This window comes from Cetorhinus maximus, chromosome 9, assembly GCF_964194155.1.
Source record: "Cetorhinus maximus chromosome 9, sCetMax3.hap1.1, whole genome shotgun sequence".
In the NCBI taxonomy this organism is placed as follows: domain Eukaryota; kingdom Metazoa; phylum Chordata; class Chondrichthyes; order Lamniformes; family Cetorhinidae; genus Cetorhinus; species Cetorhinus maximus.
In genome coordinates, this window is record NC_135887.1 from 14,816,151 (window position 1) to 14,838,114 (window position 21,964).

At 50.4% G+C, this 21,964-nt stretch overlaps 1 protein-coding gene across 5 annotated transcripts in view; it reads right to left on the reverse strand.

Moving 5' to 3' along the window:
* Positions 1-21,964, reverse strand: part of nlk2 (nemo-like kinase, type 2) — a 211,650-nt gene that overhangs the window by 71,282 nt on the left and 118,404 nt on the right. For all 5 annotated transcript variants that reach the window (XM_078548113.1, XM_078548111.1, XM_078548110.1 and 2 more), the window contains exon 4: positions 13,506-13,612. In XM_078548113.1, the coding sequence (XP_078404239.1) occupies positions 13,506-13,612 (107 nt within the window). The remainder of the gene's footprint in view (positions 1-13,505; positions 13,613-21,964) is intronic.

Here is a 21,964-nt window from a genome sequence, read left to right on the forward strand (position 1 = left end):
GGCGCACAGCGCGCGCGGGAGAGGGGGGAGGGAGGGAGGGCGCGCGCGCGAGAGAGGGGAGGGAGGGAGGGGGCGCGCGGGAGAGAGGGAGGGAGAGGGAGGGAGGGGGGCGCGCGGGAGAGAGGGAGGGAGAGGGAGGGAGGGGGCGCGCGGGAGAGAGGGAGGGAGAGGGAGGGAGGGGGCGCGCGGGAGAGAGAGGGAGGGAGAGGGAGGGAGGGGGGGCGCGCGGGAGAGAGGGGGAGAGGGAGGGAGGGGGCGCGCGGGAGAGAGGGGGCGCGCGGGAGAGAGGGGGAGAGAGGGGGGCGCGCGGGAGAGAGGGAGGCGCGCGGGAGAGAGGGGAGAGAGGGAGGGAGGGGGGCGCGCGGGAGACAGAGGGGGAGAGAGGGAGGGAGGGGGCGCGCGGGAGACAGAGGGGGAGAGAGGGAGGGAGGGGGGCGCGCGGGAGAGAGGGGGGCGCGCGGGAGAGAGGGGAGAGAGGGGGGCGCGCGGGAGAGAGGGGGAGGCGCGCGGGGAGACAGAGGGGGAGAGAGGGAGGGAGGGGGGCGCGCGGGAGACAGAGGGGGAGAGAGGGAGGGAGGGGGGCGCGCGGGAGACAGAGGGGGAGAGAGGGAGGGAGGGGGGCGCGCGGGAGACAGAGGGGGAGAGAGGGAGGGAGGGGGGCGCGCGGGAGACAGAGGGCCGGAGGGCCGGGGGGGAGGGCCGGGCCGGAGGGCCGGGGGGAGGGCCGGGCCGGAGGGCCGGGGGGGAGGGCCGGGCCGGAGGGCCGGGGGGGAGGGCCGGGCCGGAGGGCCGGGGGGGAGGGCCGGGCCGGAGGGCCGGGGGGGAGGGCCGGGCCGGAGGGCCGGGGGGAGGGCCGGGCCGGAGGGCCGGGGGGGAGGGCCGGGCCGGAGGGCCGGGGGGGAGGGCCGGGCCGAGGCCGGGGGAGGGCCGGGGGGGAGGGCCGGGGGGGAGGGCCGGGGGGGAGGGCCGGGGGGGAGGGCCGGGGGGGAGGGCCGGGGGGAGGGCCGGGGGGGAGGGCCGGGGGGAGGGCCGGGGGGGAGGGCCGGGGGGGAGGGCCGGGGGGAGGGCCGGGGGGAGGGCCGGGGGGAGGGCCGGGGGGGAGGGCCGGGGGGGAGGGCCGGGGGGGAGGGCCGGGGGGGAGGGCCGGGGGGGGAGGGCCGGGGGGGAGGGCCGGGGGGGAGGGCCGGGGGGGAGGGCCGGGGGGGAGGGCCGGGGGGGAGGGCCGGGGGGGAGGGCCGGGGGGGAGGGCCGGGGGGAGGGCCGGGGGGGAGGGCCGGGGGGAGGGCCGGGGGGGAGGGCCGGGGGGGAGGGCCGGGGGGGAGGGCCGGGGGGGAGGGCCGGGGGGAGGGCCGGGGGGGAGGGCCGGGGGGGAGGGCCGGGGGGGAGGGACGCGGGGGAGGGACGGGGGGGAGGGACGCGGGGCAGGGACGCGGGGCAGGGACGCGGGGCAGGGACGCGGGGGAGGGAGGGAGGGAGGGAGGGGGGCGCGAGGGAGGGAGCGAGGGGGGCCCGAGGGAGGGAGGGAGGGGGGCGCGAGGGAGGGGGGCGCGAGGGAGGGAGCGAGGGGGGCCCGAGGGAGGGAGGGAGGGGGGCGCGAGGGAGGGGGGCGCGAGGGAGGGAGCGAGGGGGGCCCGAGGGAGGGAGGGAGGGGGGCGCGAGGGAGGGGGGCGCGAGGGAGGGAGCGAGGGGGGCCCGAGGGAGGGAGGGAGGGGGGCGCGAGGGAGGGGGGCGCGAGGGAGGGAGCGAGGGGGGCCCGAGGGAGGGGGGCGCGAGGGAGGGGGGCGCGAGGGAGGGAGGGGGGCGCGAGGGAGGGGGGCGCGAGGGAGGGAGGGGGGCGCGAGGGAGGGAGGGAGGGAGGGGGGCGCGAGGGAGGGAGGGAGGGGAGGGGGCGCGAGGGAGGGAGGGAGGGAGGGGGGCGCGAGGGAGGGAGGGAGGGAGGGGGGCGCGAGGGAGGGAGGGAGGGAGGGGGGCGCGAGGGAGGGAGGGAGGGAGGGGGGCGCGAGGGAGGGAGGGAGGGAGGGGGGCGCGAGGGAGGGAGGGAGGGAGGGGGGCGCGAGGGAGGGAGGGAGGGAGGGGGGCGCGAGGGAGGGAGGGAGGGAGGGGGGCGGGAGGGAGGGAGGGGGGCGCGAGGGAGGGAGGGAGGGGGGCGCGAGGGAGGGAGGGAGGGGGGCGCGAGGGAGGGAGGGAGGGAGGGGGGCGCGAGGGAGGGAGGGAGGGAGGGGGGCGCGAGGGAGGGAGGGAGGGAGGGGGGCGCGAGGGAGGGAGGGAGGGAGGGGGGCGGGAGGGAGGGAGGGGGGCGCGAGGGAGGGAGGGAGGGGGGCGCGAGGGAGGGAGGGAGGGGGGCGCGAGGGAGGGAGGGAGGGGGGCGCGAGGGAGGGAGGGAGGGGGGCGCGAGGGAGGGAGGGAGGGGGGCGCGAGGGAGGGAGGGAGGGGGGCGCGAGGGAGGGAGGGAGGGGGGCGCGAGGGAGGGAGGGAGGGGGGCGCGAGGGAGGGAGGGAGGGAGGGGGGCGTGCGGGAGGGAGGGAGGGAGGGAGGGAGGGAGGGGGGCGTGAGGGAGGGAGGGAGGGAGGGAGGGGGGCGTGAGGGAGGGAGGGAGGGAGGGAGGGAGGGAGGGGGGCGCGAGGGAGGGAGGGAGGGAGGGAGGGGGGCGCGAGGGAGGGAGGGAGGGAGGGGGGCGCGAGGGAGGGAGGGAGGGAGGGGGGCGCGAGGGAGGGAGGGAGGGAGGGGGGCGCGAGGGAGGGAGGCGCGAGCGAGGGAGGGAGGGAGGGAGGGGGGCGCGAGGGAGGGAGGGAGGGAGGGGGGCGCGAGGGAGGGAGGGAGGGAGGGGGGCGCGAGGGAGGGAGGGGGCGCGAGGGAGGGGGGCGCGAGGGAGGGAGGGAGGGGGGCGCGAGGGAGGGAGGGAGGGGGGCGCGAGGGAGGGAGGGAGGGGGGCGCGAGGGAGGGAGGGAGGGGGGCGCGAGGGAGGGAGGGAGGGGGGCGCGAGGGAGGGAGGGAGGGGGGCGCGAGGGAGGGAGGGAGGGAGGGGGGGCGAGGGAGGGAGGGAGGGAGGGGGGCGCGAGGGAGGGAGGGAGGGAGGGGGCGCGAGGGAGGGAGGGAGGGAGGGGGGCGCGAGGGAGGGAGGGAGGGAGGGGGGCGCGAGAGAGGGAGGGAGGGAGGGAGGGGGGCGCGAGGGAGGGAGGGAGGGAGGGGGGCGCGAGGGAGGGAGGGAGGGAGGGGGGCGCGAGGGAGGGAGGGAGGGAGGGGGGCGCGAGGGAGGGAGGGAGGGGGCGCGAGGGAGGGAGGGAGGGGGGCGCGAGGGAGGGAGGGAGGGGGGCGCGAGAGAGGGAGGGAGGGAGGGAGAGAGGGGCGCGCGCGCGCGCGAGAGGGAGGGAGGGAGGGAGGGAGAGAGGGGGGGCGCGCGCGCGAGAGGGAGGGAGGGAGGGAGAGAGGGGGGCGCGCGCGCGAGAGGGAGGGAGAGAGGGGCGCGCGCGCGAGAGGGAGGGAGAGAGGGGCGCGCGCGCGAGAGGGAGGGAGAGAGGGGCGCGCGCGCGAGAGGGAGGGAGAGAGGGGCGCGCGCGCGAGAGGGAGGGAGAGAGGGGCGCGCGCGCGAGAGGGAGGGAGGGGCGCGCGCGCGAGAGGGAGGGAGGGAGGGAGGGAGGGAGAGAGAGAGAGAGAGAGAGAGAGAGAGAGAGAGAGATAGGCGCGCGCGCGCGCGCGAGAGAGAGAGAGGGCGCGCGCGCGCGAGAGAGAGAGGGGCGCGCGCGCGCGAGAGAGAGAGGGCGCGCGCGCGCGAGAGAGAGAGAGAGGGCGCGCGCGCGCGCGAGAGAGAGAGAGAGAGGGGCGCGCGCGCGAGAGAGAGAGAGAGAGAGAGAGAGGGCGCGCGCGCGCGAGAGAGAGAGAGAGAGAGGGGCGCGCGCGCGAGAGAGAGAGAGAGAGAGGGGGCGCCGCGCGCGAGAGAGAGAGAGAGAGGGGCGCGGGCGCACGAGGAGAGAGAGGGGCGCGGGCGCGCGAGAGAGAGAGAGAGAGGGCGCGGGCGCGCGAGAGAGAGAGAGAGAGAGAGAGGGGCGCGCGAGAGAGAGAGAGAGAGAGAGAGGCGCGCGCGAGAGAGGAGGTGAGGCGAGAGAGAGAGAGAGTGAGGCGAGAGAGAGAGTGAGGCGAGAGAGAGAGAGTGAGGTATGAATGAGGATTACAATTTACCTAGTTTTTAAAAATTCAATAAGTAGTGTCCGCAAACTTCTCGGTCTTTGACTTAAACACAGTAAATCTGTCTGATTAATTCTTTACAATCTTAAAGTTTACATAGTGGGACTCCTGCAACATTGGCAAAGCACATCCTTACTAAATTCACAACTAAACCCTGGTACGGCCAGAGTGGAGTGGTAAATTAAGGGAGTCAATTTTTACCCCTCATTACAAGGCCGTAATAATAGGAAAGAAAGAAACAGCCAGAAAGTTACAGCTCCCATTAATTTTCCATTACCTCTTCATTGAGATAGATTTATCATTTACATTGTTTACCCAGCTATAGGGTAGTAGGATGCAGGCTTATATTCATAATTTCTATCATTGAGAGAACTGGGCAGTTAACCATGCAAGTAGAGGCACAATTCAACCCTCCTGGGTGCACCTTGTTGTAGCCAATTTCAGGTACTGCTGTACATCAGAGAGAAGTTTGCCTTGCTCCAACTTATACAGGATGGGGTTATTGCACATAGGAGTTAGGGATAGCACAAGGGCAAGGATTGCATGACAAAGTTTTAATAGACTCCAATAATGTTTATTTTATGGATCCATCCTAAAATACAGTACCATAGATTCCCAATAAATCTTATCCTAATATATCCCTCACTTTTACTTTTTAGTTGATGTCAAAACATCATAGGCATGCGAGCTAGAACAGACCAAGAAAAGTGAATGCACTGTTGAGGAAGTACAATGGATAAATGTCATTAGGTTAGCAAAGTGTGTTTTGGGCTCTTCAGGAATGCTTCATAATTTTAAGAGATGCTGCATTATGGAGTTCTAATGTTTCATCTCATGGAAAATACAAAAATAATTGTTACATGCTTTGGTGTATAGTTGTTCAAAAAGAAAATCTAGTTGATTAACAAATAGATGGATAAATTAGCACAGCGGGTCCAAGACTAACCAGCTTGATGGCCATACTCAGATTTAATACTGGTGGTAAGTCTTTGTCTGAATACATTAGATGGGGATTAATGGCTGAAAAATTGCAAAACAAATAGGTATTATGAATCGTCAATTTTTAAATTTTTTGACCACTCAAGAATTCATGTCCTTCAATGCAAATAAAAGCTTTAAAAATGGACACTTCTCATATCACGAAAATAATGTAAATGTAATCTCAAACTGCTGATTCAGAATTAGAAATGGAAAAGACCAATTCAGTGTCTCCGTTCACAATACAAGTATTATTTAAAACATTTTTTTTTAAATTACAAAAATGGTACAGGTTCTGGAAATATGCAGTGTTGCAAAGTTGAAAAAGAAAATTCTTGAATGGAATTCCTATCTTTAGAGAATGTTCCAAACATTTCAGCAACAGCACAGCTAGAACCGTACATATTTCTGTCCTTTAGCAGGCTAAAATTTCCTTACCTTTCATAGACAATCTTATAATGCCTGGTTTGCTATCAAATCAACTACTGCAGCATCAATTAGAGCAAATAGAAAGGCAAATTATGTAGCAAAAACAATCGAAGGAAGTATTACTCAGCTGTGCTAGCCATGGCTCAGTGGATAGCATTCTCACCTCGAGTCAGAAGGTTGTGGGTTCATGACCTATTCTAGAGACTTGAGCACATAAATCTAAATTGGCACTCTAGTGCAGTACTGAGGGAATGCTGCACCATTGAAGGTGGGTCTTTCAGATGAGATGTTAAACTAAGAGCCCTATCACCCTCTTGGGATGTAAAAGATCCCATGGCACTATTCTGAAGGACAGCAGGGATCCCTAGTGTCCTGGCTAATTTTTTTTCCTTTAACCAACATCACAAAATAGAGATTCTCATGTCATTATTGCAATGCTGTTTGCGGCAGCACACTGTGCACACATTGGCTACAGCGTTTCTCCATTCCAGCAGTGACTAAACTTCAAAAGTACTTCATTGGTTGTAGAGCACTGAGGCATCCAATGATTGTGAAAAGTGCTATATAAATGCAAGTCTTTATCTCAACTGCACCCATCTTTCTCATCTATATTTATCTTGTAAGTAAAAATAAAATATTTGTACTCTTTAGGTGGAACAGAACTCAAGGGCAAGATAAAAGACCAGAGTGAAGAAACAACAAAACAAACAAGGTGCTAGGTTATTTTGCTAAGGTAGTAAACTTCTATTCTGTGAAAGCTGTACTTGGGTAAGGCCGCACCCAGAGAACTGCACAGCTCTAGTTGCAAAGCAAAAGTACATCAGATCCTAAGATCCTAAGGCCTTGTAAATGAGTGTAACAAAGCCAGCCCCAATGATCGAAAATAACCTATGTGGAAAATGCCTTGATAAGTTTTCCTAATGAACTCCAGCTTATAAAAGTATGCAAAATAACTAATCAGATACTGAGAGCAAACATCAATATTTTGATACACAGGGCAACAAGGTCTAGATTTGCTTAATTTTAACTGCCACCTCTGGTAGAAAGGAGGGGAGAAACTTGGTGTACTGCTTGACTACAAACTCCAGCTCTTCCCCACGTTTGAGGTGTCATTCTTCCACCTTGAAAATTTCAGCCACATCCAACTTCTACCTCACCCACTGCTGCTAGAATCTGAGTACATGCTATCACCTCTCATTCTCCCAGATTCACGTCAGGCTTGCCTGCCTCAGCTCTCTGCAAGCTTCAACTCATCCACAACACCATAGTCCACATCTCACCTGCAAAGTCCTACCATCATTTACCACATCCCTTTTCAGCGCCATCATCCACCGACCCAAATGACTCAACTTAAACATGTTCATCCTTCTTTTCAAATCTCTCCATGGCGTCAGTGTTTACCTTTGCAATCAACACATCTCTACATATGCACATTGCACTACAGCAACAAGTTTACTTCTATAGCAGATATAACGTAATGAAATGTCCCAATCAATTCAAGCGGGGAATATAAAACAAAGCATGTCACTGAGCCACATAAGGAGATATAGGTCAGATGACCAAAAGCTTGGTCATACAGAAAAGTTTTAAGGAGCGCCTTGAAGGAAGAAAGCAAGATAGAGGGGTGCAAGGAGGGTATTCAGGCTTGGGACCGAGGCAAATGAAGGCACAGCCACAAATGGCGCAGTAATTATAATTTGGAATGGATAAGAAGCCAGAATTAGAGGAGTGCAGATATCTCAAGGGTTTGAGGGGCTGGAGGAGATTACAGGGAGGGACAAGGCCATGGAGGTATTTAAAATCAAGGATAAGAATTTTAAAATCAACATGTTGCTTGACCAGGAGCCAATGCAAGTCAATGAACACAGGGGTGATAGGGGAATGGGATTGGGACTTGCTGCGAGTTAAGACATGGGCAGCTGAGTTTTGGAGGCAACGGTGTGGGAGCTGGAAGGGATTACAAGTGATTGACTGGTTATGAATAGATAAGAATGGAATCAAATGAGAGCAGTCCCACCCAAATGGATGACAGAGGAGGGGCGTTGGTGGAGGATGGTGTGGTCAGCTGTGTCAAGACCTGCGGACTAGTCGAGAAGGACAAGGAAGGAATTTTTACCTTTGACACAGCCACATGGGAGGTGACCCATGCAGCACCATACTCCTTTCTTGAGACACTGAGTTCACTCAGTCTTTCCATATTCCTTCCAGCCTTCACAAGCTCCCTTAAATCCTTACTCCAACTACACCTTCAGAATCTCACTCTGACCTGCATTTTTTATTTCCTCTTTCCTGTTTAGCATCTATTATTTTTTTCTCCTGAACAGAGCTGTAATGTCTTCCTGCACAAGGTGTACTATAGCACACAACTGTTTTTTTTTTGCATAAAATAAACTTAATTGACCAGCATATGATTCTTTTGAGTAGAAACATTACCAACCAATCTTAAGTGAAAGGTTTTAGCACCTATAGGTGTAAGAATTCAGTGGGTGGAAAAATTAACAATTCCAACACTGCATATATATATATAAATATATATTACTCCTACATAAAGGAGGTTGAATTGGAAAATATATAGAACTATCTGCAAGTCAAGAGATGGCCTTGACTGCATTCTCTGAATAGACTGGTTTGTAGAGAGAATTTTTAACATTTCTCCGCATTCCCCATTTTGGCCAAAATTCCATTCCTCCTCCCCATCACCGTCCAGACTAACAAAACCATTACAAAAACAGAATTACCTGGAAAAACTCAGCAAGTCTGGCAGCATCGGCGGAGAAGAAATCAGTTAACGTTTCGAGCCTTCATGGCCCTTCGGCAGAACTGGAGCATAGATTAGAAGAAGGGAGAAATATAAATTGGTTTAAGGTGGGTGGGGGAGGGGGCGGGGGGGGAAGAGACATATTGAGGGTGTGGTGTGATGATTGTGGAGATGAGCAGATAATCAAAAGATGTCACAGACAAAAGGGTCAAAGAGGTGTTGAAGGTGGTGGTCTTTGTCTGAGAAAAGTGCTAATTAAGAATGGAAGACAGGATATTCAAAGTACAGCTCTAGTGGGGGTGGGGTGGAAAGACTAAAGGTTTTAGTTTTAGATTTAAAAATAATGGAAATAGGTGGGGAAAGAAGAATCTATATAAATTATTGAAAAAAAAAGCGGGGGGGGGGGGGGGGTGGAGAAACGGGGTGGAGATGGGGGGAGGGGGAGTTTAAGATCTAAAGTTGTTGAATTCAATATTCAGCCCGGAGGGCTGTAAAGTGCCTAGTCGGAAGATGAGGTGCTGTCCCTCCAGTTTGCGTTGGGCTTCACTGGAACAATGCAGCAAGCCAAGGGCAGACATGTTGGCAAGAGAACAGGGTGGAGTGTTAAAATGGCAAGCGACAGGGAGGTTTGGGTCGTTCTTGCGGACAGACCGCAGGTGTTCCGCAAAACGGTCGCCCAGTTTGCGTTTGGTCTCTCCAATGTAGAGGAGACCGCATTGGGAGCAACGAATGCAGTAGACTAAGTTAGGGGAAATGCAAGTGAAATGCTGCTTCACTTGAAAGGAGTGTTTGGGCCCTTGGACGGTGAGGAGAGAGGAAGTGAAGGGGCAGGTGTTGCATCTTCGTGGGCATGGGGAGGTGCCATAAGTGGGGGTTGAGGAGTAGGGGGTGATGGAGGAGTGGACCAGGGTGTCCCGGAGGGAACGATCCCTACGGAATGCCGTCAAGGAAGGTGAAGGGAAGATGTGTTTGGTGGTGGCATCATGCTGGAGTTGGCGGAAATGGCGGAGGATGATCCTTTGAATGCGGAGGCTGGTGGGGTGATAAGTGAGGACAAGGGGGACCCTATCATGTTTCTGGGAAGGAGGAGAAGGCGTGAGGGAGGATGCGCGGGATATGGGCCGGACACGGTTGAGGGCCCTGTCAACGACCGTGGATGGAAAACCTCGGTTAAGGAAGAAGGAGGACATGTCAGAGGAGCTGTTTTTGAAGGTAGCGTCATCAGAACAGATGCGACGGAGGCGAAGGAACTGAGAGAATGGGATGGAGTCTTTACAGGAAGCTGGGTGTGAGGAGCTGTAGTCGAGGTAGCTGTGGGAGTCGGTAGGCTTGTAATGGATATTGGTGGACAGTCTATCATCAGAAATTGAGCTTTTTCAAAGCTGCGCGTGCCCCCAGTTTCATTTTATTCTTCGCCTCATCCGTCGCCTCAACAAGAACCTTTTTCTCTTTCTCTCAAGTGCTAAGGAACGCAAGCTCCAACAACTCATCGACTCCAACACCCATCTGGGACCCTCCACCCCTGCTTGTCCCTCCGTCCTCACCCCATCTTCCAATCCCAGCCCCAGCCGCGTATTCACTATAGCCCCTGACCTTCCCCTCTCCGATGCTGAACGTTCAGTGCTCAGCAAAGGACTTCGTTTCATACCCTTACGCCCTCATCTCAATGAATTTCGGGCTCGGCATGATGCTGAACTCTTCTTCCGCCGTCTTCGTCTCCGTGCTCACTTCTTTGGGCAGGAGTCCTCTCCCCGTTCAATGGATCCTTTTACCCACCTCCAATATTCTCCCTCCATTTGGACCCCTCCCTCTGGATTCTTACCTTCTCTTGATCTTTTCATCGAGAACTGTCGGCGTGACATTAGCCATCTCAATTTCTCTGCTCCTCTCACCCATTCTAATGTCTCTGAACTCACTGCACTCCGTTCTCTCAGGTCCAACCCCAACATTGTCATCAAACCCGCTGACAAGGGTGGTACTGTTGTTGTCTGGCGCATTGACCTCTACCTCGCGGAGGCTGAGCGTCAACTCGCAGACGTTTCCTCCTACCTCTCCCTGGACCATGACCCCACCACGGAACATCAAGCCATTGTTTCCAGGACTGTCACTGACCTCATCTCCTCTGGAGATCTTCCTCCCACAGCTTCCAACTTGATAGTCGCCCAACCTCGGACGGCCCGCTTCTACCTCCTACCCAAAATCCACAAACAGAACTGTCCTGGCAGACCGATCGTGTCAGCCTGTTCCTGCCCCACGGAACTCATTTCTCGTTATCTTGACTCCCTTCTCTCTCCCCTTGTCCAGTCCCTTCCCACCTACATCCGTGATTCCTCTGACACCTTACGTCACACCAACAATTTCCAGTTCCCTGGCCCCAACCGCTTCCTCTTCACCATGGATGTCCAATCCCTCTACACCTCCATCCCCCACCAGGATGGTCTGAGGGCCCTTAGCTTCTTCCTTGAACAGAGGCCCCAACAATCCCCATCCACCACTACTCTCCTCCGTCTGGCTGAACTTGTTCTCACACTGAACAATTTCTCCTTTAACTCCTCTCACTTCCTCCAAATAAAAGGTGTGGCTATGGGTACCCGCATGGGCCCCAGCTATGCCTGTCTCTTTATGGGGTATGTGGAACATTCCTTGTTCCAGTCCTACTCCGGCCCCCTCCCACAACTCTTTCTCCGGTACATCGATGATTACTTCGGTGCTGCTTCATGCTCTCGTCGGGACCTGGAAAAATTTATTAATTTTGCTTCCAATCTCCACCCCTCCATCATCTTCACATGGTCCATCTCTGACACTTCTCTTCCCTTCCTTGACCTCTCTGTCTCAATTTCTGATGATAGACTGTCCACCAATATCCATTACAAGCCTACCGACTCCCACAGCTACCTCGACTACAGCTCCTCACACCCAGCTTCCTGTAAAGACTCCATCCCATTCTCTCAGTTCCTTCGCCTCCGTCGCATCTGTTCTGATGACGCTACCTTCAAAAACAGCTCCTCTGACATGTCCTCCTTCTTCCTTAACCGAGGTTTTCCATCCACGGTCGTTGACAGGGCCCTCAACCGTGTCCGGCCCATATCCCGCGCATCCTCCCTCACGCCTTCTCCTCCTTCCCAGAAACATGATAGGGTCCCCCTTGTCCTCACTTATCACCCCACCAGCCTCCGCATTCAAAGGATCATCCTCCGCCATTTCCGCCAACTCCAGCATGATGCCACCACCAAACACATCTTCCTTTCACCCTCCTTGACGGCATTCCGTAGGGATCGTTCCCTCCGGGACACCCTGGTCCACTCCTCCATCACCCCCTACTCCTCAACCCCCACTTATGGCACCTCCCCATGCCCACGAAGATGCAACACCTGCCCCTTTACTTCCTCTCTCCTCACCGTCCAAGGGCCCAAACACTCCTTTCAAGTGAAGCAGCATTTCACTTGCATTTCCCCTAACTTAGTCTACTGCATTCGTTGCTCCCAATGCGGTCTCCTCTACATTGGAGAGACCAAACGCAAACTGGGCGACCGTTTTGCGGAACACCTGCGGTCTGTCCGCAAGAACGACCCAAACCTCCCTGTCGCTTGCCATTTTAACACTCCACCCTGTTCTCTTGCCAACATGTCTGTCCTTGGCTTGCTGCATTGTTCCAGTGAAGCCCAACGCAAACTGGAGGGACAGCACCTCATCTTCCGACTAGGCACTTTACAGCCCTCCGGGCTGAATATTGAATTCAACAACTTTAGATCTTAAACTCCCCCTCCCCCCATCTCCACCCCGTTTCTCCACCCCCCCACCCCCCCCCGCTTTTTTTTTCAATAATTTATATAGATTCTTCTTTCCCCACCTATTTCCATTATTTTTAAATCTAAAACTAAAACCTTTAGTCTTTCCACCCCACCCCCACTAGAGCTGTACTTTGAATATCCTGTCTTCCATTCTTAATTAGCACTTTTCTCAGACAAAGACCACCACCTTCAACACCTCTTTGACCCTTTTGTCTGTGACATCTTTTGATTATCTGCTCATCTCCACAATCATCACACCACACCCTCAATGTGTCTCTTCCCCCCCTTTCCCCCCCCGCCCCCTCACCCACCTTAAACCAATTTATATTTCTCCCTTCTTCTAATCTATGCTCCAGTTCTGCCGAAGGGCCATGAAGGCTCGAAACGTTAACTGATTTCTTCTCCGCCGATGCTGCCAGACCTGCTGAGTTTTTCCAGGTAATTCTGTTTTTGTTTTGGATTTCCAGCATCCGCAGTAGCTTTTAGCTTTTTGTTTTTATCTAACAAAACCATTCCTGTCCTTTGCTAAAGTTACACAAGCATGTCAACAAGGAACAGCAATAACATTCTATTAACAGCCCATTAAAATACAACTAACAACCAGCAGGCATAGGCATGTGGTGCACCACAACAGTGGTGGTGCACACTGATTCACCATGCCATTCATTATTTTCTAATTATTCTCATACTTAAAATGCTAATAAAGAAAGACCAGCCTTTTCTTTGGCCTTTCTTGACCCCAAGATGTCCTAAAACACATACATTCAATTAAGAATTTTTGAAATGTGGTCACTTGTATTGTGCAGTAACACAGCAGCCAATTTGCACACAAGGCCCCACAAACAGCAATGAAACAAATGACCAGATAATTCATTTTAGTGATGCTGGTTTAGGGATAAATAAGGCCATGACAACAGGCAGACCACCCCAGGTCTGAAAAATACCATAAGATCTTTTACGCTCACCAGAGAACAGATGGGTCCTAGGTTTAACGTCTTGCTTAAAAGCCTCGGACAGTGCAGCACTCCCTCAGTTCTGTACTGGAGCGTCTGCCTAGATTTTACTGAATTCAAATTCCACAATCTGTCATCTTCCGTGGTGGGGTTTGAACCCCCAGAGCATTACTCTGGGTCTCTGGATTACTAGTCCAGTGACAATACCACTATGCCACTGCCTCCCCTCCTCTGAAAGCTCAAGTCCTGGAATGGGGCTTTAACTCTCAATCTTTTGACTCAGGCACAAACTCTATCACTGATGCACAATTGATATAATTCTACAAAGGTTAGAAGGTACATGGGTAAAACTAAACTTTTACATTGAGGATAAATCCTGGTATACATTTTAAATGGCAGCAAACATATACCCACCTCTCAAAATCTGGTAGAGGAAAACTTTGACATGATCTGAACTCAATGGTTGTGGAGACACGATGATCTTGTGAAGGTCACTTTGCATTAGCTCTGTGACAACATAGCTGAGGAAGGGAAATAGTCAAGGAAAAACACACTAGTTGCTGTAAATCAATCGTTAGGTTTTACAGTTGCAACCATTAGCATTAGAACACTTTAGCTTCTGTTACTGGAGCTGAAAGCTTGGCAGACCAAATTGGAATAAAGACAGATAGACAGACTTGCACTTAAACAGCACCTTTAACAACTTCACAATTCTCCAATGTGCTTTGCAGCTAATGGAGGTACAATACAAAGCTCCAGGATGCTACGATAGTCTGCTTTCATTTAAATTCTGACTTTCAGAATATTTATCATTTTGATGCAAATATTTATCAATATGTAACTTTTAAGTCACCTATTAAGAAGAAAGGTGTTAGAATTTCAGAAAAAAAAAAGGCTATTAAATAGGCAAACTTTCTTTAGTTATATCAACAACCTTTTGATTAGCCTAGTTTTACTTCAACACAAGTTTGGGTTTTCCATCAATTCTTCTGAAAAGACATTTAGATAAAAGTTCTAATTATATTTTTATAGGACTCTAGAAAAAGGGAGTTGAAAGTCCCTAAAGGTTCAATGTATAAATGCACACCTGATGTATTGATTGGCATAGAAAAAGTTCCAGGTTTGATCCCCAAATTTCTGATGCGTTCTCATTTTAGCCAAGTTAATACAAAAATTATATAACCAACCAGGATTCTTGCAGAAAGGTGTGCATGTGGATTTCAGCTGAGGATAGGAATGGTGCCTCTCATGGTCAAGAACCTCTATTCATATTTAGGCTGACAATGGCCATGTGGGTAAACTGAAGTCCAACATGAATCAGCAACTTCAAGTTTGAAGACAAACTCTTAAAAAAGTGCAGCAATTAAAATGCAATATATCCCATGGCAACGAGGGTCAATAAAACAAATCAAATAATGCAAGAAGTCATTTTACTTGGCGTCCCTAAGAGGGAGAACCTTCAGTGGAATTCAGATATAATTAGAATCCTTTGATAAATCTATTGTCATGGTTTGATTCAATGCCAGTGCCCAAACTTGTGTTTTAGAAATATTTTAATTGTAAATAGCTGATTTTTTCTGAAAATGACAATAGGCAGAAATTTGCACTTTTAGCAGACCTGCAGAGCTCAATAATTGGTATTACTGAACAGGATCAAACTCTGATTGATACAATAAAATCTAAATGGTATTTGTGCCAAAAGTAGCATATCCACAAGATTTTTTTGTTTAAAATGGATGGCCGTTTACAAATAGCAACATTCTTTTGGAGCAAGTGTGCATACAAACAAGCTAATGTGTGACACATGGTGGCTTGCTTCATTACATGGAACCTCGTTTCAATGTCCAAGTAAGGTACGTGGAATTTTATTTGAATAGTTAACTTCACGCTCAAAGAAAACCATCTGCAATGCTATAAATAACTGAAAACTTAAAACCATTTAAGTTGCATAATTTACAGATGTTTTCAACCATAAAATGTATATTTTCATAACAGCATACCTTCATTTTAGACATTAAGATATTGAGATGTCAACCTCAGATATTGAGGTATTTGCTTTTACTTCATGAATGGAGCCAACTGGCACAACAGTAAATCAGCTTAGTGCTGCCGTGGAGTTTGTCACATGCTAATCCAGGTTTTAACTACACAACCCATGAAAGAATATAAAATTATGAAAAACACAATTTTCACAATCAAAAAAAATGTTAAAAGACCATTCTGAAGGTTCCTTCAGTCATAAGTCACTATTACAGTTCTGGGTGATCTGATTACTGTCAATGGTGCTGGATCATTTCTGCATTAAAAAAAAGACTGACGCTTTTGGTCTTCCAAATAAAGAAGGCCACCTTGACACTGTGCCAGCTGCTAAACTAGAATAGTAGACAGCCATGGCTAACGTTCGCTGTAAAAGAGAGTTGTTTGCGTGGCTTTTTCCGGTGTGCAGCTCCTTGAAATTATATGTACTTCCACACATACGCATTATTTATCAAGCACGAGGTCCATATGGTACCTTTTAGGCTGATGTACAATTTAGAAAGAACATTGGCTGTAACATTCTAAACGCACAACTTGGTTCTGAGGCATAGTAGCCCAGTTCCACATGTTCACATTTACTCTATAAATTTAATCTGTTAGGTGCACTTGCATCATGTTTGATGAAAGTAGAAATCCTTTCAGACAATGTCCATACTGAATTTAGCAATCACATTTTTGAAACAGTTATACGTGGGCAGAATTTCAGAATGCTCCTAATCTTGAGGCATTCATCTGGAAATTATCTATTTAAAACATCTACTAATGAAAATGTCAATTGTCAATGCTACTTTAACATTGACTGAAAATTCTAGCCCTGGCATAATATATCCCTGATGTCTCACTAATTGTCATGACAACAAAGCTAGTTAAATTTGAGAGAACTGGAAGACACCTGCAGTACTAGTGGTCTAATCACAAAACTGCTACACATTAAAAACTCTTGACATGAGCACTAAGGTGCCATTAATTTGAACAGCAGATCTCTGCTTACTGTCTCTAGATAATTTAATGAGGGATTGGAGCCTGGAATAAGAGCCAGTATTTGCCTGGTGCTCCCAATTTCCCTGTGTTTGAATTCACCAGCCTTGAACAGATGGTGCCTGACAAGGTTTTTTTTAATGCTTCTGTAGTTTAATAATGAGACTGACTAGGCCTGGCTTCAGTGATTTCCAAAATTTCAGAGAGATTTTCTTCCTTTGTACCCACTTGCACCTACAAAGCATCAACTATATGCTGACTCATTTTTAGATTAAAATCTAATGTAAACAAGAAATGCAGAGCAATACTCTATAGCAGGAGCATTTTTTGGTAATGTTTTTGTTCTGGTCAAGTGACCCTTTAATCTGAGTGGAGAAAGAAACGTTAACTCTCTCAGTATTTTCACCAGCCAAAAGTGTAATTATATTTAGTAATGTTTTCCATCAGACCAAACTGAACCTTTTCAATATACAATTTAAACTAGGAAACATGATTGCACATATGACCTAAAAACACAGATCGATCATATTGCCAAGTGGTCTTATAACTAACACCTTGGTGTTTTTGACCAAGCTTTACAACAAGTACAATACATTCTCAAATGAACATTATTTCAAGAATCTATTAAATCAATCAAAAAATTTATGGCAAGATGCATAAGTTCCCTCAGTCAAAAATTCACCAATCTAACTGCAATCAGCACAAGCTTATAATAAATATGGCATGAAAAGCAGACAAACTCATGATGCACTGCAAGCAGCAGTATTTAAATCTGTAACATTAACGTATCAATGTCATCATATTTGAATTCACCATTCCAGCCAACTGGTCACACTAACCACAAATCTGCTGCCAAACGAGTCTTTTTGTTTTTAGAATGTGGGATAACGCTGGTAATGCAGCCCCAAGAGCATTAAGTATCAAATATGAGAGATTGGAGTCACATGTAGGTCAGACAAGGTTGGGGCAACAGGCTCCATTCCCTGAAGGGCCTTCGTGAATCAGCTGAGTTGTTAAGCACCTGGCAGGTTTCATGCTCATTTTTCAGGTGCTAGTCCATAATTGCCAGATTTTTTTCAATTCAATTTCACAACTTGCCACGGTGGAATTTGAACCCTTAACCTCTGAGTTGCTAGTCGAGTACAACAACCACTATGCCCTGTAAACAAAGAAAACCCTCAATTTAATTTCCATGCATACGTGAAAAAAGTTGTTAAACTCCAAATTACCCAGTTCATAGCTATTGTACTAATTTAAAGAAAACAAAGCTGTTCATAATACAAACACCAGAGTAGTCGAACAATACTGTTCAAATAACATGGAATTCAGAATTGCATGTTTAAATAAGTAACCAGACTGCCAATCTTTCTACAGTATGTTCATCAAGTGCTTGGGCATCTACTAGTAGCTCCATTTGAACTGATTGTTTACAGCAACTGGAAGGGCATCATCTCCAGTCACCCTTCCTTTTTGGGGTCACTAAAATAAAGCATCAAAAATAAAACCAGTACCATTAAAATAAATTTTTACTGCACCAAAAGATAAAGTATTTTTATCAAGTTTTAAATTTTACATAAACAAAAATTGCTGGAAAAACTCAGCAGGTCTGACAGCATCTGTGGAGAGAAAGACAGTCCATATGACTCTTCTTCAGAACTGAAGAGAAGTAAAAATGTGGTGAAATATATACTGCTTAAACGGGATGGGACAGGTGAAGCTGGACAGAAGGCCAGCGATAGGTGGAAGCAAAGGAGAGATTGCAAATGATGTCATAGACAAAAGGTCAAAGGGGTGTTGATGGTAGTGATACTGGCTAAAGAAGGTACTAATGGTGCAAGGAGTAGAAAGCTGGATGAGCAAGCGACAGACGGCCCTAGTGGGGGTAGGGTGGAGGGGGAGAGGATGGTGTGGGAGAAAAGATCAAAATAGGATAAAAGATGGGGATAAAACAATGAATGGAAATAAATTTTTTAAAAATAACAGAAATAGGAGGGAAAAAAAATATAAAAATGTTTTAAAAGGGATCAAAAAGGAGTGAGGATGGAGGAGAGAGTTCATGACCTAAAGTTGTTGAACTCAATGTTACATCCGGGAGGCTGTAAAGTGCCTAATCGGAAGATGAGGTGCTGTTCCTCCAGTTTGCGTTGAGCTTCACTAGAATGTTGCAGCAAGCCAAGGATGGGCATTTGGGCATGAGAGCAGGGTGGTGTGTTGAAATGGCAAGCGACAGGAAGGTCTGAGTCATGCTTGCGGACAGACCGAAGGTGTTCCGCAAAGCCGACACCCAGTCTGCGTTTGGTCTCTCCAATGTAGAGGAGACCACATTGGGAGCAGCGAATGCAGTAAACCAAGTTGAGAAAAGTGCAAGTGAAGCACTGCTTCGCTTGAAAGGAGTGTTTGGGCTCTTGGATGGTAAGGAAGGGAGAAGTAAAGGGGCAGGTGTTGCACCTTCTGCGATTGCATGGGAAGGTGCCGTGGGAGGGGTTGAGGTATTGGGGATGATGGAGGAGTGGACCAGGGTGTCCCAGAGGGAACGGTCCCTATGGAATGCCGACCGGGGTGGTTTGTGGTGGTGGTGGTGGGGGGGGGGGCTGTGTGTGTGAACGGAAGATGGAGATGTGCTTGGTGGTGGCATCATGCTGGAGTTGGTGGAAATGGCGGAGGATGATCCTTTGAATGTGGAGGCTGGTGGGGTGAAAAGTGAGGACAAGGGGGACCCTATCATGGTTCTGGGAGGGAGAGGAAGGTGAGAGGTAGAGGCGTGGGAAATGGGTTATTCACTGTTGAGGGCCCTGTCAACCACCATGGGTGGGAAACCTTGGTTAAGGAGGACATGTCAGAAGCACTGTTTTGGAAAGTAGCATCAACGGGACAGATGCGACAGAGGCAAAGGAACTGAGAGAATGGGATGGAGCCCTTACAGGAAGCAGGATGAGAGTTGTAGGCGAGATAGCTGTGGGAGTCGGTGGGCTTGTAATGAACATTGGTAGACATTTTATCACCTGAAATTGAGAGAGAGAGAGAGAGAGAGAGAGAGAGAGAGAGAGAGAGAGAGAGAGAGAGAGAGAGAGAGAGAGAGAGAGAGAGAGAGAGAGAGAGAGAGGGGTCAAGGAAGGGAAGGGTCATGTCAGTGATGGACCATGTGAAAGTGATAGGGGGGTGGAAATTGGAGGCAAAATTAATAAATTTTTCCAGGTCCAGACAAGAGCATGAAGCGGCACTGAAACAGTTATTGATGTACTGGAGAAAGAGTTGCGGGAGGGGACCTGAATAGGGCTGGAACAAGGAATGTTCCACATACCCCATAAAGAGACAGGCATAGATGGGGCCCATGCAGGTACCCATAGCCACACCTTTTATTTGGAGGGAGTGAGACGAACTTAAGGAGAAATTTTTCAATGAGGGAACAAGTTCGGCCAGACAGAGGAGAGCGGTGGTGGATAGGGATTGTTTGGGCCTCTATTCAAGGAAGGAGCAGAGAGCCCTCAGACCATCCTGGTGGGGGATGGAGGGATTGGACGTCCATGGTGAAGAGGCAGTGGTTGGGGCCAGGGAACTGGATATTGTTGATATGATGTAGGGCATCAGAGGAATCGCGGATGTAGGTGGGGAGAGACTGGACAAGGGGAGAGAGAATTGAGTCAAGATAAGAAGAAATGAGTTCCGTGGGGCAGGAACAGGCTGACACGATCAGTCTACTGGGACAGTCCTGTTTGTGGATTTTGGGGAGGAGGTAGAAGCTCCAAGGTTGGGAGATTATGAGGTTGGAGCTGTGGAGGGAAGATCTCCAGAGGAGATGAGGTCAGTGACAGTCCTGGAAACAATGGCTTGATGTTCGGTGTAGGGTCATGCTCCAGGGGGAGGTAGGAGGAAGTGTCTACGAGTTGGCACTCAGCCTCAGCGAGGTAGAAATCAGTACGCCAGACAACAACAGCACCGCCCTTGTCGGCAGGTTGATAAAGTCAGGGTTGGACTTGAAAGAACGGAGTATGGCAAGTTCAGAAGGAGACAGGTTAGAGTGGGTGAGAGGAGCAGAGAAATTGAGACGGCTGATGTCACACCGACAGTTCTCAATGAAAAGATCAAGAGCAGGTGAGAGGGAGGGGTCCAGGTGGAGGGAGAATACTGGGGCGAGTGAAGTGAGCACGGAGACGAAGGCGGTGGAAAATTTTACATTTTTAGTTTCATAGAAGTCCCAACCACATTAATGTTTCTAGGAAAAAGATGATGAAAAATCACCCTGGCTAGACAATCTACCCAGTCACAGGTATGCTCTTTTGAAGCAGCCAGTGGGCTATTTTCAGTATGGGAATTACAGGATAGTTTTATTTGAAGTATATGCCTTTCAAGTATTTCTTTATTACTGTAAAAGGTAAGGTTTCAGCCTTTTTGCTGTAAAATTTCTAGAATTTCATAGACAATAGGAATAGAATTTTGAAACATATAGCTGCTATAGTGAGAACTGCTGCTTGGAGAAAACAAGCTCAGTTTTTCTTCGATTTCCTGGTTCTGTTCAATTATCATAGTGCAAGGTTGATATCAAGCACAACAAAGGGTGAAATTAAAGAAATACGGCAAAGGGGGAAAAAAGACATTTATAAAGCACCCCTTTGCAACAACTGGACATCTCAAAGTGCACTACAAGCATTGAAGTACTTTTGAAACGCAGTTACTGCTGTAATGTAGCAAACTCTGCCAATTTGCACACAGCAAGCTCCTACAAATAGCATTTTGATAAGGACCTTTTGTGATGTTGATTGAGGGATAAATATTGGCCAGGACACTTGGGATAACTCCCCGGCTCTTTGAAATAATGATGGGCAGACAGTCTCATCAGAAAGATGACACCTCTGAAAGGGCATCACTTCCTCAGTACCGCACTGGACTGTTGGCCTTGATTTTTGTGCTCAAGTCCTGGAATGGGACTTGAACCCACAACCTCTGACTCAGAGGCAAGAGTTCTATTACTTTTTTTTTTGAAACTATCCAGGGAGATGTACCACACAAAGATGACACTCAGCTTGCTGTCACCACTACAGTTTATGCCAAGTAGAAACAGCACAAAAAGCTTTAACCCATTTGCAACCACTTGAGATGCAGCAAAGCTGGTAGATAACATACTGTATCAACAATATAGATTGTGCTATATTGTTTAAATGTGTTTAAACGGTTTGAAAGCAAAGATAGAAATTTAAACCAAAATACTCCTAAATAAAGCTATACCCTGTAATCCCCAAAAGGAGGGATTCACAACCGTATTGTGTGAATGCCCTGTACACAAAAAGCAGGACAAATCCAACCCGGCCGATTACTGAACAAGAGTAGACTGATGGGGGCGTAATGTGATGAAAGGGTTCATCAACAGTGCTATCAAGCAGCAATTGCTTAACAATAACCTGCTCACTGACGCTCAGTTTGGGTTTCACCAGGGTCACTCAGCTCCCAACCTCTTGACAGCCTTGGTTCAAAAGCGTGGACAAAAAAAGCTGAACTCCAGAGGTGAAGTGAGTGTGACTGCCCTTGACATCAAAGCAACATTTGACCGAGTATAGAATCAAGGAGCTTAGCAAAACTGGGGTCAATGGGAATCAGTGGGGAAACTCTCCACTGGTTGGAGTCATACCTAGCACAAAGGAAGATGGCTGTGGTTGTTGGAGGCCAATCATCTCAGTTCCAGGTCATCACTGCAGGAGTTCTTCAGGGTAGTGTCCTAAGCCCAACCATCTTTAGCTGCTTTATAAGGTCAGAAGTGGTGATGTTCGCTGATGATTACACAATGTTCAGCACCATTCACGACCCCCCAGATGCTGAAGCAGTCCATGTCCAAATGCAGCAAGACCTGGGCAATATTTAAACTT